The sequence below is a fragment of the Mirounga angustirostris genome, unplaced genomic scaffold (assembly GCF_029215605.1).
Source record: "Mirounga angustirostris isolate CCGP_5_RB_7025 unplaced genomic scaffold, mMirAng1.0.hap1 SCAF_6, whole genome shotgun sequence".
Lineage (NCBI taxonomy): Eukaryota > Metazoa > Chordata > Mammalia > Carnivora > Phocidae > Mirounga > Mirounga angustirostris.
The window spans coordinates 96,914,531-96,934,772 of record NW_026991714.1 but is presented as its reverse complement, the minus strand read 5'-3'; the positions used below and the strand labels follow the sequence as shown (position 1 = coordinate 96,934,772).

Here is a 20,242-nt window from a genome sequence, read left to right as displayed (position 1 = left end):
CTGGATTTTAGTGAGTCAAATTGTGTTTGGGCAACATGTTTGCCTCTTCACGTTCTGCGTGACACTGGAGTAAAATGGAGACTTCAGTCATTCAGCTGCAGGCTCTAAGAAAGCCGGTTGTAACTGTGCATTTTAATTAACCAAATCAGCTGAGGAAATGTTGTCTCTCTACTGTGGTGTAGCTGTCTGCCTTGTAAAGTACCTCCCTGGATAAACAGAGGACTTCTATTTCTTAAACTGCCTTTCCCCCATGGTCTTTAAGAGTGTTGGGCTTTTTCTCTTTTCTTAAATTACAGGTGGAGAAGGTTTAATTAACTCTAAAATGATTCTTTAGCAAACTCAGTTGTATTTTTTTACAGCACTTCGAGCTACAATGTAGTTACTGCCGGATGCATGCTGTTATTGGAGCGCACAGAAACATTTGTAAACCTAAATCTCTGTGGTCATATCACCAGAGATGGCATCTGTCCTTGGGTACAGTTGAAATACAAATTGAAGATCAAATAGGTTTTTTTTTAAACTAATCAGTGGGCTACTGTGAGCTGAGCCAACAAAATGGGAATAATTTAACTATTGATTATTTCTGCACAACACACTGCTGGATGTGAAAACTGAGTTGAATATGAGAAGATAGTCGTGGTTCAAAGAGTTATGTGCAAATTTGACCTCTGGAAATATAATTTGTGAGCCAGTTTCCTACTGGAAACGTCTTGCCCGTATAGTTGGTTATAGGTTAGTTAAGCACTGGGTTTGTTTCATTCTGCTGTCACTCTATGCGGAATTTTGTGAATCTAAAGTAGATTAGTGCTAATTTCACAACAGTTGTTTTTCATCTTTACAAATTATGTGCCAGGGAGCTCAGGACCCTCTATCTGAGCTAGACCAAGCAGATTCCAGTCCTGAAAATTAAAAATGAAAACAAAATCCAACCACTTCTTCTACTTCTTCCTCTCCAATAAGAATGGGAACAAAAAAAATTCGTTTTAAAATGTAAGTAACCACTGTATACGTATCTTAAGCAAGAGGGATATCCGTTAGAGAGAAAAAAAATGCGATGTTTGTCAGTGAAACGCTGGAATGAATAACTGAGAGAACAACTAAGAAATGCAGTTCTTGAAAGATTGTTAAAAGTATGATTAAATTACCTTGGAATTTCAAATAGACGGTAAGAAAATGGACTGCAGGGTTCTCAAAAATCCTCACAGCTACAAGTTTTTATGATTAAATAAGTTTCATTTCAATTCTCTTTAACATATGTTCCAAAAATGAATCTGCTCCTTGGGGCACCTGGGTGGCTCAGATGGTTAAGTGTCTGCCTTCGGCTCAGGTCATGATCCCGGGGTCCTGGGATCGAGCCCTGCATCGGGCTCCTGGCTCAGCGAGGAGCCTGCTTCTCCCTCTCCCTCTCCCTCTGCCTCTCTCCCTGCTTATGCTTTCTCTCTCTATATATATATCTGTGTCTCAAATGAATAAATAAAAATCTTTAAAAAAAAAATGAATCTGCTCCGTTAATGGCAGAGATTACTGTGGCCCAGAGCCTGAACAACACCTCACATGAAAAGGAATATTTGGATATTCTACAAATCTGCCTTGCCTTACGAATCATAATTAAAATGTGACTTAAAAATATATTAGGGAGGAATGTCATTTCTATTTCTGAAATTAAACTACTATTTACAAAATTACAGTTCTTCATTTATAGAACTAAACAAAGCTGTTGAATAAAGATCAATTTTTGACTCCCCTTTAAATTAAATTATTAGACTGTGTCATTTTAATTACTGCTTTTCTAAGAGATAAAAAATCACTAGTATTTTCCTTTTAACCCATTCAGAAGGTGCATAATTAAGTAGTATAGATTGACTTACAAATAAAAGTTGAGTAGAGGGAAAAATTGAAAGAAATCTCAAGTGGAGATGAGAGAAATGAAATTCAGTGAAAAGGAGGAAGAAGATGAACAGAAAGGAGAGCAGAGACCCAGCAAAGTGCAGATGCCTGGGTTAAAAGGAAAATAAAAATCACTAGTATTTTCCTTTTAACCCATTCAGAAGGTGCATAATTAAGTAGTATAGATTGACTTACAAATTAAAGTTGAGAAGAGGGAAAAATTGAAAGAAATTTCAAATGGAGATGAGAGAAATGAAATTCAGTGAAAAGGAGGAAGAAGATGAACAGAAAGGAGAGCAGAGGCCCAGCAAAGTGCAGATGCCTCAGTCCTATGTGATCAAATCTGCCCTCTGAGACTATGGACTCTGAGAAACAAACTGAGGGTTCTAGAGGGGAGGGGAGTGGCGGGATGGGTTAGCCTGGTGATGGGTATTAAAGAGGGCACATACTGCATGGAGCACTGGGTGTTATACGCAAACAATGAATCATGGAACACTACATCAAAAACTAAAAAAAAAAAAAAAAAAAAATCTGCCCTCTGCATAATCAGTGTTCAAGAGATAAAAAAAGAACGAGCGTCACTAATTCTTACTTCTGAGTATTTGATGTTTGAAGCCTCCAGTAGAAGAGTTACTTTGAAAATGTACATAGTCAGAAAGCCCAAAGACCTCTGACCTCCTCTCTGTGATAGTGTAGGGTGGCCCTTGGTTTGGTGATAGAGGAGAGGCCTTGGAACGTATTTAAGGCAGAAGCTTTGTGGAACTGTGGACCGGATGAGCAGACATCCAACCTAATGAGAAAAGGATCTTTCCCAAGAGGCATGGACAAAGAGAGGTCACAAATATATGGCTTTTACAACAAAGGTTGACTACACAGCCTCCACTAAAACCAAGATGTATTTGTATTTAGAATAAAATATTATATCTTTGTCTCACAATATTTTTTAGCTCTTAGTCACTTTAACATACCACTTAAATTGTTCATATCCTTGGTAACTATCAAAGGAAAATCATTGGTAGATTATTCACAACATAGATGCAGTTTAAATCAGAACATGATTCTTAAAAACTATACTTATGTAAGAATTTTTGAAACCAGTTAAATGATAAATGAGAAGGCTGCATATATGAAAATGTATGTATTAAATAAAAACACAGAATATATATGTAGACTATATAAATAAATATGAGGTCAACAATAACCTTATCATAATTACTAGAAAATCAATTCAACAGACATCTATCATGAATAAAAGACTATACCAATCACGACTGGTGGGAGAAAGAAGAGTAAAGAAAATAGTTCATTTCCTCAAAAAGGGTATACAGACACATTAATAATGAACACAAGACAACTGGTGATGTTGTTCTCTAACAGGGATACAGAATACCATGTTAAACAGGGAAGGGCAAGATTAAGAAGTCTTCTAAAATGAGTGGGATTTGAACTGGATCTATTGTAGAAAGGCTCAGAGATTGACAGGAGGACTTGGAAGGGAAGAAAGTCATTCCTCACGAAGGAAATAGCTTGAGCAAGAGCACAGAGGTAAGAGAGCGCATGCTACTTCAAGAATTGGCCAGTGCTAAAACATGGGAAGTGGAATGGAAATAAAGGTAGATGTGCATTTGGGCTTTGTTGGGAGATTTAGGGTATTGGTTTTATATACTATATTACTCTGTAGTATTAACCATGTGCTTAGATGCCCTGAGCAATTTTGATCCTAATTCTTGAAAGTCTGCCAGGTATCTCTTATTCCATATAAAAATAGATAGTGGAATGCAACTGTTAAAGCATACTATGGCACTTGAACTTCTTGGCAGTTAGAACTAATGAAGGGAAAGAGGAGGTTACTGTCCCATGCCACACTGTGTACCAAGTGATTTTACCTATGTCATCTCATTTAATCAAATAAGATCTTTATTAGGACTAAGTTAAATAATACATACAGTGTGCCAAAATAGAGTACGTAAAAATATTCAAGAAATGCTGATTCTTTGCTCTCTTGTAATAATCAGGTAAGATTATATTGTTTTACACATTTTTTTTTTTAAGATGAAGAAGCTAAGTTTTAAGATTTTTCAGTTATTAAATCTCAGAACCAGAATCCAAACTAGTTCTTTCTGGATCCATAACCCATGTTGTTTCTAGTATATCATATTGTTTGTCAGTGGAGAAATACTAAGTCTGTGTATAATAGCAATTTACTGAAGATATTTCTCAAATTATAATTTACTGAATAAAACCTGGATTATTTGCTCTACCTTGGTTTTTGGTAAGGCCCAACTCACGTTTGAGGAAAATACAGAGGTATTTATACAGGGTGATTTCAGAGGTGCTTGCAAAAAAGCCTTTTGCCCCCAGAAGTACTTTCCCCAACCCTGATGGTTATGCCTGATCTTATTATACGACTCTCTCACCTTTAGCTAAAGGTTTTTTATCCCTATTTAAATGTAAGTGCCCTCAGAAGCGACAATAATACTGGTCTAGATCTAGGAATAGATATTTGGTAAGGAATAAGGAACTGAAAGAGCCTGGGGTAGCATTGGTTGGAGGAATTATGGTGTGGATAACCCTTCTAAATGGAGACAAGGCATGGGAGTGAGAGACTGGGAAGACAGAAGACAGATACCCTAGACTTGAGTAGATTGTACTGTAGAGACAAATTCAGTCTGTTTGTCTGATTGATCCAACCATAAAACTGATAAATTACTCTGTGACTTTCTGCTCAGATCAAAATTTGAGTGGGTACTCTAGAAAAGCAGGCAAAGTGGTACACTTGGACTGGGAAAAGATCTGTAGGCAGAAAACCAAACCAAACCAACCAACCAAAAGACAAACAAAAGAAACCTCTCTGCTAGAAATGGAAAAGTGGGAGGAATGTGAAGCTTAAATTTAAGAATATGATGGTAAACTTGGAGAGCAAATCAGATGTCATGAAAGCAAAATACAGGATGCTCATCATTTATGATTATTTTTAAGATGAAGCAAGATATAATACGAGCTTTGGACCCTATCTTTTTTTTTTTAATCTATTTTGACCTTTTCTCTTTAATTTACAGCTAGCTTAATGCTTTTGCATTTTAGTGTAAACTAATAAAGACCCCACACATCTCTGTGTGTTAGACCATAAAAAAAAACAATGTGAAGCCCGTAAAAATATATGTAGATTTTTACATTTTACTACTCAGTCCTCCCTGTAAAAGTCCATAGAACTAAGTGCATGCTGCCTTTTAATGGCATGAGATGGCTGGATTGGGTGCCACAGGCTGGAAGAATATGTTGCTGGCAGACTAGAATTTAGCTAGTAGAGGGCTATCCTAAAGGTAAATCACTGGATATCATTTCCAGATAGCAACTGGAGATATATAATTGGGCTTGAGAAGCCTGTGTGGGTGGGGTATGAATTATTTTAGGCAGTCCTATAAAGAAGGGACAAGATATAGGATTAATGGATGAAAATTTTAGGAAAAACAGTCAATCTAAGAACTCTTCTTACATTGAAAACAAATAAACAGACAAAAAAACCCTACATACCCACTCCTGGCACACAAGGGCTTAATTATACAAAAATACACACACTTTGTAATGAAACATGAATTATCACCTTATAGGATAGATATGAATTTTCTTTCTAAGCATCTACAACATGCCTAACTTGGCCAGCCAGACTTAAAACACAGTATACTTATGTAATATGGCCTTTATTTACAGATCATTAATTATTCTATTTAGCCATCATTCAGTGATGTTACCTAACCTTCCATTGGATAAATGGCAGTACCGCAACGAAACAGTTATGCCTTTTCACTTTAAAATTTTGTACAGGGTGCCTGGGTGGCTCAGTCTGTTAAACGTCTGCCTTCAGCTCAGGTCATGATCTCAGGGTCCTGGGATTGAGCCCCTCATCGGGCTATCTGCTCATCAGGGAGTCTGCCTCCCTCTCCCTCTTTCTTTCTCTCTCTCCCTCTCAAATAAATGAATAAAATCTTTAAAAAAATAAATAAAATTTTGTACAAATTGTGCAAAGCCCCTTTCATAAATCAGTGAGTACAAGCCAACACTGATCCTAAAGTGGTTAGTTTTTAAACTCCTTAGAGAGTTTTCACTGTTGTGATCTTGTCACAGGTGTATTAGAGATTTTAAAGTCACTCTACTACTTCAGTCTCAACATGATATACTCTACAAGTTTCCTTTAAATATTCTTGCGAGATTCTGGTTGATTGCTTCAAATGGAGAAGGGTAAGCATATTCCTTCTTTCAGAGTGTATAACAGATCAATATTAATGATAAGAAGCAGTTTTTAGGGGCACCTGGGTGGCTCAGATGGTTAATTGTCTGCCTTCGGCTCAGGTCATGATCCTGGGGTCCTGGGATCGAGCCCCACATCAGGCTCCTGGCTCAGCAGGGAGCCTGCTTCTCCCTCTCCCTCTGCCTCTCCCCCTGCTCGTGCTCTCTCTCTCTCTGTATCTCTGTGCCTCAAATGAATAAATAAAATCTTTAAAAAAAAAAAAAGAAGCAGTTTTTAGCTACGTGTGGGGACCACCCAGCTGAAGCCATGAATACCACATGCTAGCATAGCCTCACTCTCCTATAGCCTTACTGAGGAAATTTTCTTTTTACCCTCACTTCAGTAATAAGTTTGAGCCCCAAGAGTGCCGAATAAGGATTTATATTTAATTGAAGTCCTTTGCTTTTTAGTGACAATATGTATTTTATATCCTGGATAGATGTAATTAGTATGCTGAAGCTTTAACAGAAATTGCTTTTGCTAAATGTAGTATTTGCCTTATCATTTTATATGTGAGGACCCCCAAATTTGCATTTTACCCCTGAGAAGACAAAATTCTGATTGTTGGTATGAGTGTTTTTAAGTTGGTGAAATGTACTTGGACACTTCCATATATAAAATCCTATATTTTGTTTACTAGGAGTTAATTAAGAAGGAAAAGAGTAGGCTTTAATACTTTGCTAACCTGTGATCCAACTATATTTCTTCTTTCTTCTATTGAAAATCAAAGATACTGAAGAGGTGATTTGTAGGCTGTAGAGGAAAGGGAGAGGGTCAGCCAGACTTAAATTTTGTTTTATAGTCTATTTTTTTTTTAAATTAGAGATAGACTTACTCTTTTGAGTGAGAGGACCAAATTGTGTTGGTTTATATGAGGGAAGACTTTTTTTGGTGATATAAAACAATTTTTGCATGTGTGTGAAGTAGGGAACAATTTAAGGGTAGGAGAAAGGTATAAAGGAAATTCCTTCTTGGGGAGTGGGGAGTGGGAGCCCCTGAAAAATAAAAAGAAAATATTGAGAATTGTCAAGAAAGTTATCAATTTTCATTACATTTGCTGACAAGGATAAGATAGAAGCTCTTTTACTCTTTCTTCAATAAGATGGATTATTATTGCATATGCATTTTGTCAGTTATAAAATAGATTGCCTCTGCTTGGTCTTACACAGTGGCTCAGAGTTTGTGTCCCTGGAATTCTTCTCACATGTTCAGGAGACCTAACTCAAGAACATCCACCAATGATCCAGCATAAAATTCACAAATACTTTTTTTCCTCTGAAAAACCACCATCTTATCTCTGTTCTTCAGAGATTTCATAGAAACTTAGCTGTCAAAGAGGAACAGTTTGTCTACTTAAATTATAAGAATTTTGGAAATACATGTATAGCACATTTGATAATTCAAGCTATATCCAGTAGAGAGAGATTTGTGATGACATTGGTCTTTTTTTTTTTTTTTTTTTTGCTGAAAGGCCAACAAAGAATAGTATTTCATTTGCTTAAGTGACTATGTTGTTACTCATTAAAAAAGCCTTTGTACTTTTATGCTTTTTTTAATCCAGTGATTTTCAATGAAAATAATTGATAAAGTCAGTATCAATTTTTATACTAGGAGAAGATTTTGTAGTTTTCTTTGAGGAAAAAAGAGAAAGTAGATGTCATGTGATTGATACCTGGAATGTATGCTAATCCCACTGTAATGTGTTATGAGCAGTTACTTTTTATGCAATAATGATATCATCTTGCCATAAATGTTATATGTATAAAGTACAAAGACAATAAATGCTCAAAATATTAATACTCTAAAGGGAAATGACAACCTATGCTGATTGAAAGTCCTTGCCAAAATGACCTGATTTGGGACAAAATTAAGATTTTTATTTACTTTGATAAACTTTTGCTTTAGTATTCTCTGGTTGGTATCTTTATGTCTATTGTACATTATGACCATTACTGATAAACTCCTAGACTCTAATAACATGGGGCAGAAAAAAACTGTGTTTTTATGGAAACTAAAGGTCAAAACCAAATTAAGTTCTAGACTGGCTACCAAGTCTCAGAATTCGTATTAATGTAAAATGGATTTGGTCTTCTGTAACATAGAAGTTAGTGATGTCTTTTGACCCAGGCCAGACACAGAACACCAGCAGCTGAATATCTCACTAGGTGCCCTTTGAAAAGAATAGGTTTTTGCCATTTGAGAGTTAACAAAGCATTTCTCAAATTTTGTTCTCCCAGTAACCATATGAAGTCAATAATACATGCCCATTTTACAGATGGGGAACTTAAAGTTCAGAAAAGCTAAGAAATTTGCCTGAAATCATTAGATTAGCAAATGTCAAAGAAACTTGAATCTCTACCATCCATGGCTGTGATATTTTCCTCAAATAAACAAGAACTGCAAACTATGTTTATGTAGATTTTCTCCGTAGTATTTCTGTTTTATTCTACACAACTATGTAAAAGTCACCAATGATTTGGAGACAAGCAAAATTTGGGTCCAATTCTGTAAGCTATTATAATTAGATTGGGTGAACCCACTTTCACCTCTGTATTATTTTTTTATTAGTTTTCAAGAGTCATTTAATACAAGCTATTTAACTTCCATCAGTTCTGTTTCTCTTACATTTGTAATTCACATTTACTGATATTATTGTTCATATTTCTTGTGTCTGATTTTTAACGTAGGTAGGTAAGAGAGTACAAGTACAGAAAAACTCCATGGGTTTGCTACAGGTCCAGATACCAATGAGAATCCAGGGAAAAGGGAATAGAAGAAACAACACAGTTTCTGAGTTTTTCATTTCTCATGGCTCAATTCTCATTTGTCATATCTGGAACTCATATTGTCTTGGGCTTCATGGCTGGATGCTTGTTTCTGATGCTAGTCTAATCCACACATTAAATAAACTAAGTTCTCTTCTTGGTAAATGTCAAGGGAAGAGAGGATATTTCATGTACCTACAACATCCTAAAATCCCTTGCCAAATCTATGAATCTGACTCTGCATTATCCTTCCCCAGAAGGAGAGCATAATTTCATTATCTATGAATCATCACCTCTTAGACTATAACATCATTGTCAGAGAGCCTAATAGAACCAGCGTTCAGCCAGCTGAGAAGGGGGAGGGTTGGGGAGAGCACTGGGCAAAGCACAGGTCACTGGCATGATCAAGAAACTGGAGGGTTCTAGAGCGGAGGGGGAGGCCTCCCTCACCTGATAGCTCAGACATTCCTACTGACTGGCAAATAACTGATGCTGATTCTTTCAATATTAATACTGAAATTTGTTTTCCCCAATCGAAATTCGATTATATTTTGGAATCCTACCTATGGAAAATACTAACCCATTTAATGAAAATTTCAGAATATCTGGCCAACATTGATGAGTATAAATACTTTAAACTATTTCTTATCTATTCTTACTACATTATTACTTGCTCTTCATCTATGGACCCTTACTTCTAACTCCCAGTGTCATTTCTGTGGCCTCTGTCTGGGCTAATTACTAAATAAGTCCATATGCAAAATATACTTTAAAAAAACCACACTATATGTTTCCCAGGGAGATGAATTAAATACAATCCAAGTCTGATTCACGGATGGAAAAATAGATGTTGTTAATCATGTTTATATAAGGATTCAGGATTAGAAAAACCGAAGAGGTGCATGAATAACTGTGGTTAGTCTAACCAGCCACTGGAGGTCACTGCTGCTCCACAGAAATACAGTTGATTGCCGGTCTGCTTAGTTGACTCACCAAATCAAGTAAAAAATGGTTTAAAATTTTTGAAAAAATGTAATGTCAACATTCTTGGAAAATATAAACTCATTTAAAAGGACTATATCTTATGTAAGTATTGCTTAGAAGACTGTAGCACTGGGACTATTCAAGCCGAGCTGTGGTAGCTCTATGTGTACTGGGGCTCATAAAAATGGGGGGAAAAAACATGTAGTTCAGCGACTAAACTGCGTTTCTTCTCTCTCTGGTAAAGCATTCAAAGTACTGACCGAATCCATTCTGCATCGATGCATCTGTGTTGTATAGTTCAGTAGGTCAGGCTGTTTATTTAACTGTTGTCACCTTTGAGGGAAGTCAGGTACTTCATGTAAATTTGGAATAGAAAATGGAATACCAATGATATTTCTCTAATATGCCATGAGGTGGAAATACTTAATGAAAACAGACTTACAGCATGTAGTCCAGAAAGTGCTATGGGGTGGGGGTGAAGACAACAACTTTTGAACAGAAGAGCACTGACCGGTTGGCTTTGTCAGATTTATGATGGCGAACTAGTTATTGTCTAACCTACAAGAATTCTTTATTTGTGATCGGAATATCCTGAGCAATAGAGAAGCTTCATTCCCAAAGTTGGGGGGGGGGAGTTCTTTTTTAAAAAGAATTCATGTCCTGAATCAAAATAACTTTTATAATCTAAGGAATTTTATTTTGGTTCTATTATTAAATTTATAAATTAAGTTAGGCACTAAAAAATGACCAGCCTGCAAAATGTTGGTCATTCATTTAATCTTATACGTGAAGTGGCTTTGAATTTTAGAAACACTTTCAATACAACAAACATATTTTATATATTCCAGTAGGGTCACAACAATGAGAATTGTAAGAATTAAAAAATATAAGTATAGATATGCCTTGCCTAAGTTTATTTGGTATCCATGACAAATGAGGCAGAAGGTCAAGTCAAAGAATAGAAATGGGCTTTTTCACTTTAACACTGCATTTAATTAATCAATCATCTTCAGTACAGATAAAAGTGAGGCTGATCAAAGAAATTTTCTTTTTGAGATGGAATATATATTTACTGACATTTTATGAAAAATGAGAAATTACAACTTCCGTGAAAAACATCACAGTAGGCTCAGTCATCCAGTTCATAGTACTGTAAGGAAGTATCTGCATTATTAATCAACTGGGAATCTGTGACTATTTACCATTAATAAATATACATTCAACAATTATTCATGGGTAAATATATCGTAGTTATGATGCTTTTCTGAACTGGCATCTCTTTTAAGATTTAATCAAAATCAAAGTACCTTGAGAAATCCATTTTAAATGTCCCCTTTCCTTTCGCTTCTCGGCCTTTTGGCTAAGATCAAGAGTAAATGTCCCCTTTCCTTTATTGCTTATAAAAGTATGATTTTTTATAGTCTGGCTTCCTTGCAATTATATTTCATGATGACTTGCCTAGATTTTTCCTGTCAGCATATGAAAAGCCTTCAAACTATATAAAAATCCTGGTTGAAAAAATAGCCATTCACTTTTTCTTTTTTGCTGCAGTGATTTTTGTTTTGAAAGAACAGGGATGTGGTTAAAGATATGGGGCTTGGCAAGCCAAATTAAATGAAACAGACTCAATGTTTCAATTCCTGATTTTTGCTCCTGCAACAGGATTGTTCATTTTGGAGGATGAGAGGATAAAATACAGACCACAGACATTTTTCTAAAATCTTAATGAAGTGTGGTCAAAGTTACTTAAATACAGAAGGTCTGATATTTGTGCTGCAGTCAATAAACTTTCACCTACAACAGAAAAACATGCATGCAGCTTGCAGATTGCCGACAGGGTCTGTACAGAATCATACTGATGGATGAGTTCACAGTACAGATGAACATAGGGACACTATAACGTCAGCAGTAGAAAAGCAAAAGACAACTGCCGTAGGCTTGGTCTTTTTTCCTTTAAGATTTATTTTATACATTTATTAAGGTGTTATCAAAATCATTCTTTTCAATGAAGCTTTTGGTGGAAAGCATGTCTTGGAATGTGTTCTCTTTATACCTCCGAATGAAGTGTCAGTCATCAGGGGACTAGTGTGTGCAGGGCACATAATGGAACACAACAGGACAGCCGGACAAATCCCAGACAGAAGAAGAGACAGAGCTAAAGATTCCACTCACTACATTAGGGTCCTTGAAAGTGCTGGAAAGAAATTCTGGTAAGCTCCCAACCACATGCAAATAGCAAGCTGCCTTCCCATTTGCAAGCCTCATCTCTGAAAACTCCCTAAGGTGAGGAACAGTGGAGAAATCTGCCTCCTCAAATTTGCTTCTGGTTATTTAATTAATTTATTTATTTAGGCTAAATAAAGGCTAGGAGAAATTGACAGTGTGAAACCTCTAGTTTGATTTTCCAGGGATGGATTTCAGAGACAAGGCATTCAAGTCTAAAACTTTGTGTTTTTACCATCTCACGTTTTTCGGTTGTCTATTTGCAGCATTTTAACTCTTCAACACTTTTCCCTGGGCTCGCTTTCTTGTAATTCAGACACCTCTGGAAAATTGCCCGTGGTGCTTCTTTAACCCAGCACCATCTTTTGATAGTTTCCTGCAATTTTCTTTTTAAGCCAGATCATGTTTTAAGGCTGTCTCTAAATGTTTCTGTAATCAAGCATTCTCCTAGAATCAGTTCGAGCTCCCAGTACCTGGGATCATTCCCTTTTTCCTCGATTTGCCAATGAACAGCAAACCTTCTAGAACTATAGATTTGGTCCTACCAGAAGAGAAATAACAGCAGCTGTGGGGGATTACTTACGAAAGAAGTTTTATCTTAAAACAAGTGAGATATTAATGCGATCGATAAAGAGTCTTATACAATAGGCATTATATTGAACCAGAGTTCGAGCTTTGCATTGGTTGTGGTATTTAAATTTCAATGGGCTGATTATGTATGAGAGGAAAATGCCCAGTATTATGAATGTGCTAAAACGGACAGGGAAGGACCTTGCCAGGAGAGGGAGAGGGAATGGGAGGGGGCACCACATTCCGTTTATAGTCACCAGAGTTCAATAAAGCACCACTTATTTCCCAGCTTTTAAGAGCGCTTTTACCACAATGGTTCATACCTCACACTCCCTGGAGCCTGATTTGTTATAGGTGCAGGGTCCCGTCCCATTCAGCAGCATCTCGCTGGTCTCCGTGTTGGTGGGTTTATAATCTACATAAAATTCCTGGGTGCTGGGAGTCATTTGCTTTAGGGACTGTCTTTTCTTTTTCTTGTGCCTTCGCATGAGGGAGCGCTGCTGCAGCTGCTTCATGCTAGCAGGGTACCGCTTCCATGACACGTAGATAACGAGCAGGATGACGAGCACGGACAGGAAAAGGGCCACGCTCCCTGCGATGATTTTATGGAAAGAGATGTGCTCGGTGTCAGCATCGGTCTCTGGGCCGGGCTCCGTGGCTCCCACCGTGGGGGGCAGAGGGGGCTTGCTCTCATGCTTCGGCCTGGGGAGCTTAGGCTTAAATGTCGGCTTGGGGAGAGCCCTGGCCAGATCAAACCTCTCTGTGGTACTTTTGCCACAGATGCTGTAGTTCTTCACTGCATCGATCACATTTACTCCTTGCAGCTCTTTGGGACTGGCACAGATAATTGTATTCTCCCTCAGACCTTTAAAACTTTTCAGCCAGTTTACCAGGGAACAAATATTTCTGCTGCATTCCCATATATTCCCGGCAAGACTGATGTCATTGAGAGATATCCAAGAATCCAAAATCTCTTGACCAATAAATGTAAGCTTATTGGAATCCAGGTTGAGGCGCTGCAGGTTTGGGACACACTGGAAAACACTAGGTCCACTAAAAGCTTCAATCTCATTGCCTGATAAATCAAGCCTTTGTAATGAGCTCCAGGTCCAGGACATGGTCTGTCCTATGACACTGATTTTATTCCACTGCAAGTAAAGGTTCTGAAGGCTCACCAACCTTGGAAAAAGGGCCAGGTTGAGCTTAGAAAATTGATTGTGCTCCAGGTGAAGTTCTTTGAGTCTGATCATGCCAGCAAAGACATTCCTGGCTAAACTTCGGATCCGGTTATATCCCAGGTCCAAAAGTTCCAGATTGCGGCAGTCTTGGAATATTCGCACAGGGATGGTTCTCAGGGAGTTAGACCGTAAATGTAAACTCAGCAGCTTCCGCAAGCCCCGAAACTGTTCAGATCCCAGAGAATGCAGCTGATTATAGGACAGATCCAAGTTCCGTAAATTTGTCACAGGTCTGAAGGTATTGTTGAGAAAATAGGAGATTCTGTTGGAACTCAGAATCAACTCTTTGAGTCTGCGAATCCCATTAAAAGCATTCTCATCAATATTGCTGATATGATTATGGTCAAGGTACAGCCAGGTGAGCTGGTTGAGCCCTTTGAATTGATTATACTTAAGTTTTTGAAGGCTGTTATAGCGAAGGGACAAACCTAAGCAACCAGCAGATATGCTTGAGGGTATCTCCTGTAATTTCTGAGATTCACAATATACCATTTTGCCTTCACACCTACAGCCCTTAGGGCATCCTCGTTCGGCAGAAGAAAGCATTGTCAGTAAGACAGTGGGGGCTATAACCAGTGCTACAGCTGATCCGCTCAGTAGCCTAATTACATTGAAACCTGGAAATAAAAACAACTTGGAAAAGTTATCCCCCCACAAAGGAATTCATTTATTTTCAACCAAGCAAAAATAGGCATGTATTTTCTTTTTTAAAAAGTTTAAATCTAGATAACAACATTTAATATCAAATATCACCTCCTTGACATTTAAAGAGAATTGTCTTTAGGGTTTTTTTTTTTTTTTTAATAGTTAAGCAAGGAAACATGTCCACTAAGCAATTGAATTTATAGTCTTAAGCACAGAAAGGTAATCTCTAAAATAATTAAGGCAGAATTACAACACAGACTAGAGGGTTTTGTTTTTGTTTTTTTTTTTTTTTTTTTTTTTTTTTTTAAGAAGGAAAGAAGAAAAATGACAAAACATACCCATCCTTTGTATTGTTCAAAGGTCGTCCTTAGGTCTTTTGCTTTGGCTTAAGGGGCCACTTGCATGACAGCCCCTGTCAGCTGCACTGTGAGTCAGGGCTCGCTGACACCCAGGAAGAAAAATTGGACCCCTTGGGAGATGGACCGATTTTGGAACATTATTCTTTGCCAGCCACGCAGAACACTCCAAGAACAAATAAATTCCAGCACCGCATTTGTAGCAAAACATCAAAAATCTTCCTAGGTAATAGGATCTTCGTGGATATTACGTTTTTGCATCTTTACAGTTTTTTGGGGGGGGTGGTGTTAAAAAAAAAAAAAAAACAACTGGCTTCTATAATTTCTTCTTATCGGAAAGCATGATGTATTCCTCCAGGCAACGTGGGGCTACCTGAGCTGCCACATCTGTATTCCATAGCCCAGCATTTCTGGTGGTGAGCACCCACTTCAGCCACAAAGCTGCGTTGGAGCCCAGGAGGCAGGAGAGCCCCGTACCGCACACACGCTCAGCTCACTTCTGCAGACTGTCATTCTGAAAGCTGCTCGGACTGTTGCTTTGGTTTCAGTGAATGCAGTCTTATGTAAAGCTGCCCCCAGTGGTGAAGAACATTATGGGCATGTGCAGAAATGTCTCTCTTTTATCTTGCAAATGAGCAGGCTCTCTGCTGGAAAATGAATGATTCTTTTGGCTGGCTCAATGGGAACTGAATGGTCACCCTAATCAATAACTAGCAACATTTTCTGTAATTTCCAAGTCTTGTTTTACAGTTTGGCAATGTCTTTATTGTCTGCATCCACTTAATCGCTAAACATGTACTGCCTAGAGTTTTCCTGGAGCTTTACATTAAGTTCACAGACCGAATGTCAATTTTTCTTAACCTCAACGTAGGCTTTGGGCTGAAATTTATAAAATGACTTATTGAGCTTTTCACAGAGAAGCATTAACTGCCTGCCCATTTGACCTCTTGGAGTCACAGTGATTATATTACGCAAGGTGTCACAGGATGCTAAGACACATACATTTTGGAATAGAGGGGATAACTAATGACATATAAATTGATGTGTCCAATAGCTTTTCTGGTTTTCCTACAAAAGACATAATTGGTTTAATGGCTTATGGCTTGGTTTGTTGTTTTGGCTGCTGTCATTTGTTTCTTCTTTTTTTTTTTTTGTATTTTATTTATTTATTTTTTATTATTATGTTATGTTAATCACCATACATTACATCATTAGTTTTTGATGTAGTGTTCCATGATTCACTGTTTGCATATAACACCCAGTGCTCCATTCAATACGTGCCCTCTTTAATACCCATCACCAGGCTAACCCATCCCCTCACCCCCCTCCCCTCTAGAACCCTCAGTTTGTTTTTCAGAGTCCATCATCTCTCATGGTTCATCTCCCCCTCCGATTTCCCCCCCTTCATTCTTCCCTTCCTGCTATCTTCTTCTTTTTTTTTTTTTTAACATATAATGTATTATTTGTTTCAGAGATACAGGTCTGTGATTCAACAGTCTTACACAATTCACAGCACTCACCATAGCACATACCCTCCCCAATGTCTATCACCCAGCCACCCCATCCCTCCCACCCCCCACCACTCCAGCAACCCTCAGTTTGTTTCCTGAGATTAAGAATTTGTTTCTAATTAGAAGAGAAATAAACAATTTTTAGTGCGAGTAAAAGAATCAAGAGATCATTTGGTCCAGTTTATTGATGCTGCTGCTATTTATTGCACTAATAATGTTTATTGAGCACTTCCTAAGTGTTTTAAATGAGCGATCTTATTTTATCTTTAAACAATATTATGATGTAGGTCCCTTTATAACCTTCATTTTAAAGATAAGAAAACTGAGGCTTGGAGAGGTAACTTGACGAAACTCATGCAGCGAGTAAGTGGCAGAGCTGAGATTCAAAGCCAACTCTCTCTTTCTCTTGGACCTTTAACCACTAGATGATCCTGCTTCAGCAGCAGTGTTGTCTTCATCTGAAAATGAGTCAAGTGAAAATTAGCCTGATTAGGTTACTGGGTCAAGGAAGTTGTAATATCAATCAATCCATCAATCAATCTTGCTTCCTAGGTTTGTATAAACTTCTTTGGTGTGATTCTTTGAAAGAAGTATTATAAAACCTAATGAGAAGCAATTTAATCTAGTGATTAAGAGTGTGGATTTTTGCACCTAGGATCAAATCCTGGCTACAAATTGCGAGCTATGTAGACTTGAATAGGTTACTCATCTTCTCTATGCCTCATTTTCTCTTCTACAAAATAGGTATGGTAACAAAAAAACATTTCATAGAGGGTTTGAGAATTGTCAACTTAATATCTGTAAAGTACTTAGAATAGTGTGTAGCACATAATAAACCTGTGTTAGCTGTTATTTTAATATCAACTTTACTGTATTTGCTGTCATTGCATATTGTTTAGTATTGCATATTGACTATAGCGACTATCATTAACTCACAAAGAACCTCTTCAACGAACATTTTATGTTGTTCACAGTGGATTTCTAGGATTCACTCAGTCTTACCTTCTTTTAATAAGAAAACTTCCTAAATCTCCATCATCTCAACTTTGTCTTTAAAATGAATCTTTTGGTTCTGTGGACCAAAACTAGTAATTATTGTTTAATTCTTTCTTCCCTAAAGCAGAATATGGTAACATCTGTCCCATAGAGAAAATCATTTTGTTTAAAGATAAATAGTATACCTTAAAAAGTCTGCCTTGTCAGTCTTTGTCAGGCGAATTAGCTGTGGAAAACCCCAGAGAACTTTCACATTCTCTAAGGATGAGAAATTTGGTAGTTGTTAGTCTTGACAATCAAAAGGGTCCCACAGAAGTAGTACGATGAGAATCACCAATTCCTCAGATAGTATGGTATTGAAAGGGCAGTGGTTCCTCCCAAATTATCCATGCTATTAATGCATATAAAACCCCCAGAGAGCTTGTTAAACATATATTTCTCAGTCTTTCCCTCAAGATTCTGATTCATGGGATGGTAGAGGCTGCACTTATCCACAGACTGATAGACAAGGAATTTTAAGAAATGCACTGTAAGGGAGGGATTAAAAATAATAAATTTCCTCCTACTTGGAAGAAAGGATATAAAAATTTATGATATTGTGATGCAAGTTCCATGAGGACAAAGATAGTGTTTTGTCTACTTCAGTTTCTCTAATACCTAGAAGAACACTTGACACATAATAGATGCTCAGTTATTGAATAAATACAGTTTTATGGGGGTCACAAGTACATTTGATGGGGAACAAAGTGGTTATGTAATGCTAGTCTTGTGCATATGGGATTGATCTCTGCAGTTCCTGAGCCAATGATATTGGATACAATTTTGGAGAAAGTGTTCTTAAAGAATGTGTGTAAAATGGCAAGAAACTAGAAAGTGGAAACATTTAGATGGTCAGCAAGTGATCTCTACTTTTTATGTAGACATCTCATCTTCATAGTTAAATCATAAATTTCATAAGAACAGTAAATATACTTTTGAATCTTTTCTTTGACATGTTACAGCTTTTATCATCTAACATCCCAAATGGGACTTGACAACTTGTATCTATTAAAAAGTACTAGAGGAAATCATATTTATAACTTCTCTCTCATATCTCTGTTGCTTGAGAGCCTCTGATTTTTCTCCTTACTTTCCTTGCTTCTCCATGGAAAATAGCTTTTGAGATGTCTGTTTTGCCAAACAGCTGCAGAGGGCTACTCTACAATGGCTGGAGGCCCCATCAACTTTGTGCTGCTTCTTTTTCCTTCATTCCCTGGTGACCAGAACACAGATGAACACTGAAAATGTAATTCCCTCACTCTGCTTTTCCTGGGAAAAATTTTGGATTATTTATGGTGAATAACATTCTTTTCTGTGTTTCACACCTTGTCCTTAGGTTTCAGTCATTTTTCTGATACCTTGGCTTCTGAGCTTATCTTGCTCCATAGTTCTGACTTCACCCTCACTTTCGCATTCAGTCTCATGATTGATGTTTCCTCTTAATATGGATCATTGGTTTCTTCCTCAATAGTAATGAAGAGCCATTCTCGTCCTGGGTCTGACTCCAGTTACTCTGTGTGGTCCCTACCTTGGCACTAGCCCGTAAGCTGGCATCACCATCAGGTCTGTCTGGGTTCAATGAAGAGGGGCTAGCAGAAAAATCCAAAAATAAAATAATACAGTTCAAAGCAGACTGAATACTTGAGACTGCAGAAATTAGCCCAAAGACATAGAGTCTTTTCTTTTCAAAAGAAAGAAAAAAGCCCTTTATATTCTAAAATATTTTAGCAACTTGCTATTATACTTTTAAAAGTTTGTCCTCCTTTTACTTGTTGCCTATAGCAAGATGATTAGTTCTGATTTGCCTTTCAATAGAACCAAAATTATACTACATTATGTATTTAAAATTCTTTTGCACTTACCACTGCATACAGAATAAACTATAAACTACCTGACAAGTTAAATGATCCCAATGAATCTAGGACTTTAATGATTTATACAATTATGAAACGTAGTCATGTACCTAAAGACTTTTGAAAACTGTACGTATGTACTTTAAATAGCTGTTCATATTTTGCTTAAATTGGGTAAACAAATTCTAACTAAGTGTATAATGCCCAACTTCAATCCACTATGAAATGAATGGCCAAAAAAACTTAGAAAATCGGGCTTAAAGAAGATGTACTGTTATATTAACATGAGTTGGCCCCAGGTATTTCATTCATTTAACAAATGCATAGTTTGGGTACCATAGATGCTGTTCCAGACACTTGGAATACATCAGTGTGCAAAACAAAGGTCTAAGCTTATATTCTAAAGGGATGACATGGACAAAAAAACCCCATATAAATAGTATATTATTAGGTAGTATGTTTTATAGAGAAAAGAAAAGTGAGAATATGGAAGATTGGGAGTGTAGGGGGTGAGGTAAATTGTAATTCTACTTTTTAAAAAGTTTTTATTTAAATTCCAGTTAGTTGACATACACTGTAATATTAGTTTCAGGTATAGAATTTAGTGATTCAACCCTTATATACAACATCCTATGCTCATCAAAATTGCACTCCTTATCCCCATCACCTATTTAACCCATCCCCCACCCACCTGCCCTCTGGTAACCATCAGTTTGTGCTCTATAGTTAAAAGTCTGTTTCTTGTAATATTAAATTTTGGGATGGTTAGGGCCACTAAGAAAGTGGTTTGAGCAAAACCTGGGAGGAGATGAGGTTGTTAACCTTAAATGTATAAGGGGAGTGTCTAGTCTGAAGGCCCTCAAGTGGGAGATCATATGTTCAATGAG

At 37.2% G+C, this 20,242-nt stretch overlaps 2 protein-coding genes across 2 annotated transcripts in view; one reads left to right on the top strand and one right to left on the bottom strand.

Moving 5' to 3' along the window:
* Positions 1-20,242, top strand: part of CTNNA3 (catenin alpha 3) — a 1,789,288-nt gene that overhangs the window by 735,718 nt on the left and 1,033,328 nt on the right. The window lies entirely within an intron of this gene.
* On the bottom strand, positions 13,035-14,606 carry LRRTM3 (leucine rich repeat transmembrane neuronal 3; the record flags this gene model as incomplete). The annotated part of the gene is made up of 1 exon (XM_045876327.1): positions 13,035-14,606. A coding segment is annotated over one exon (1,572 nt), but the record flags the coding sequence as incomplete, so codon positions are not given.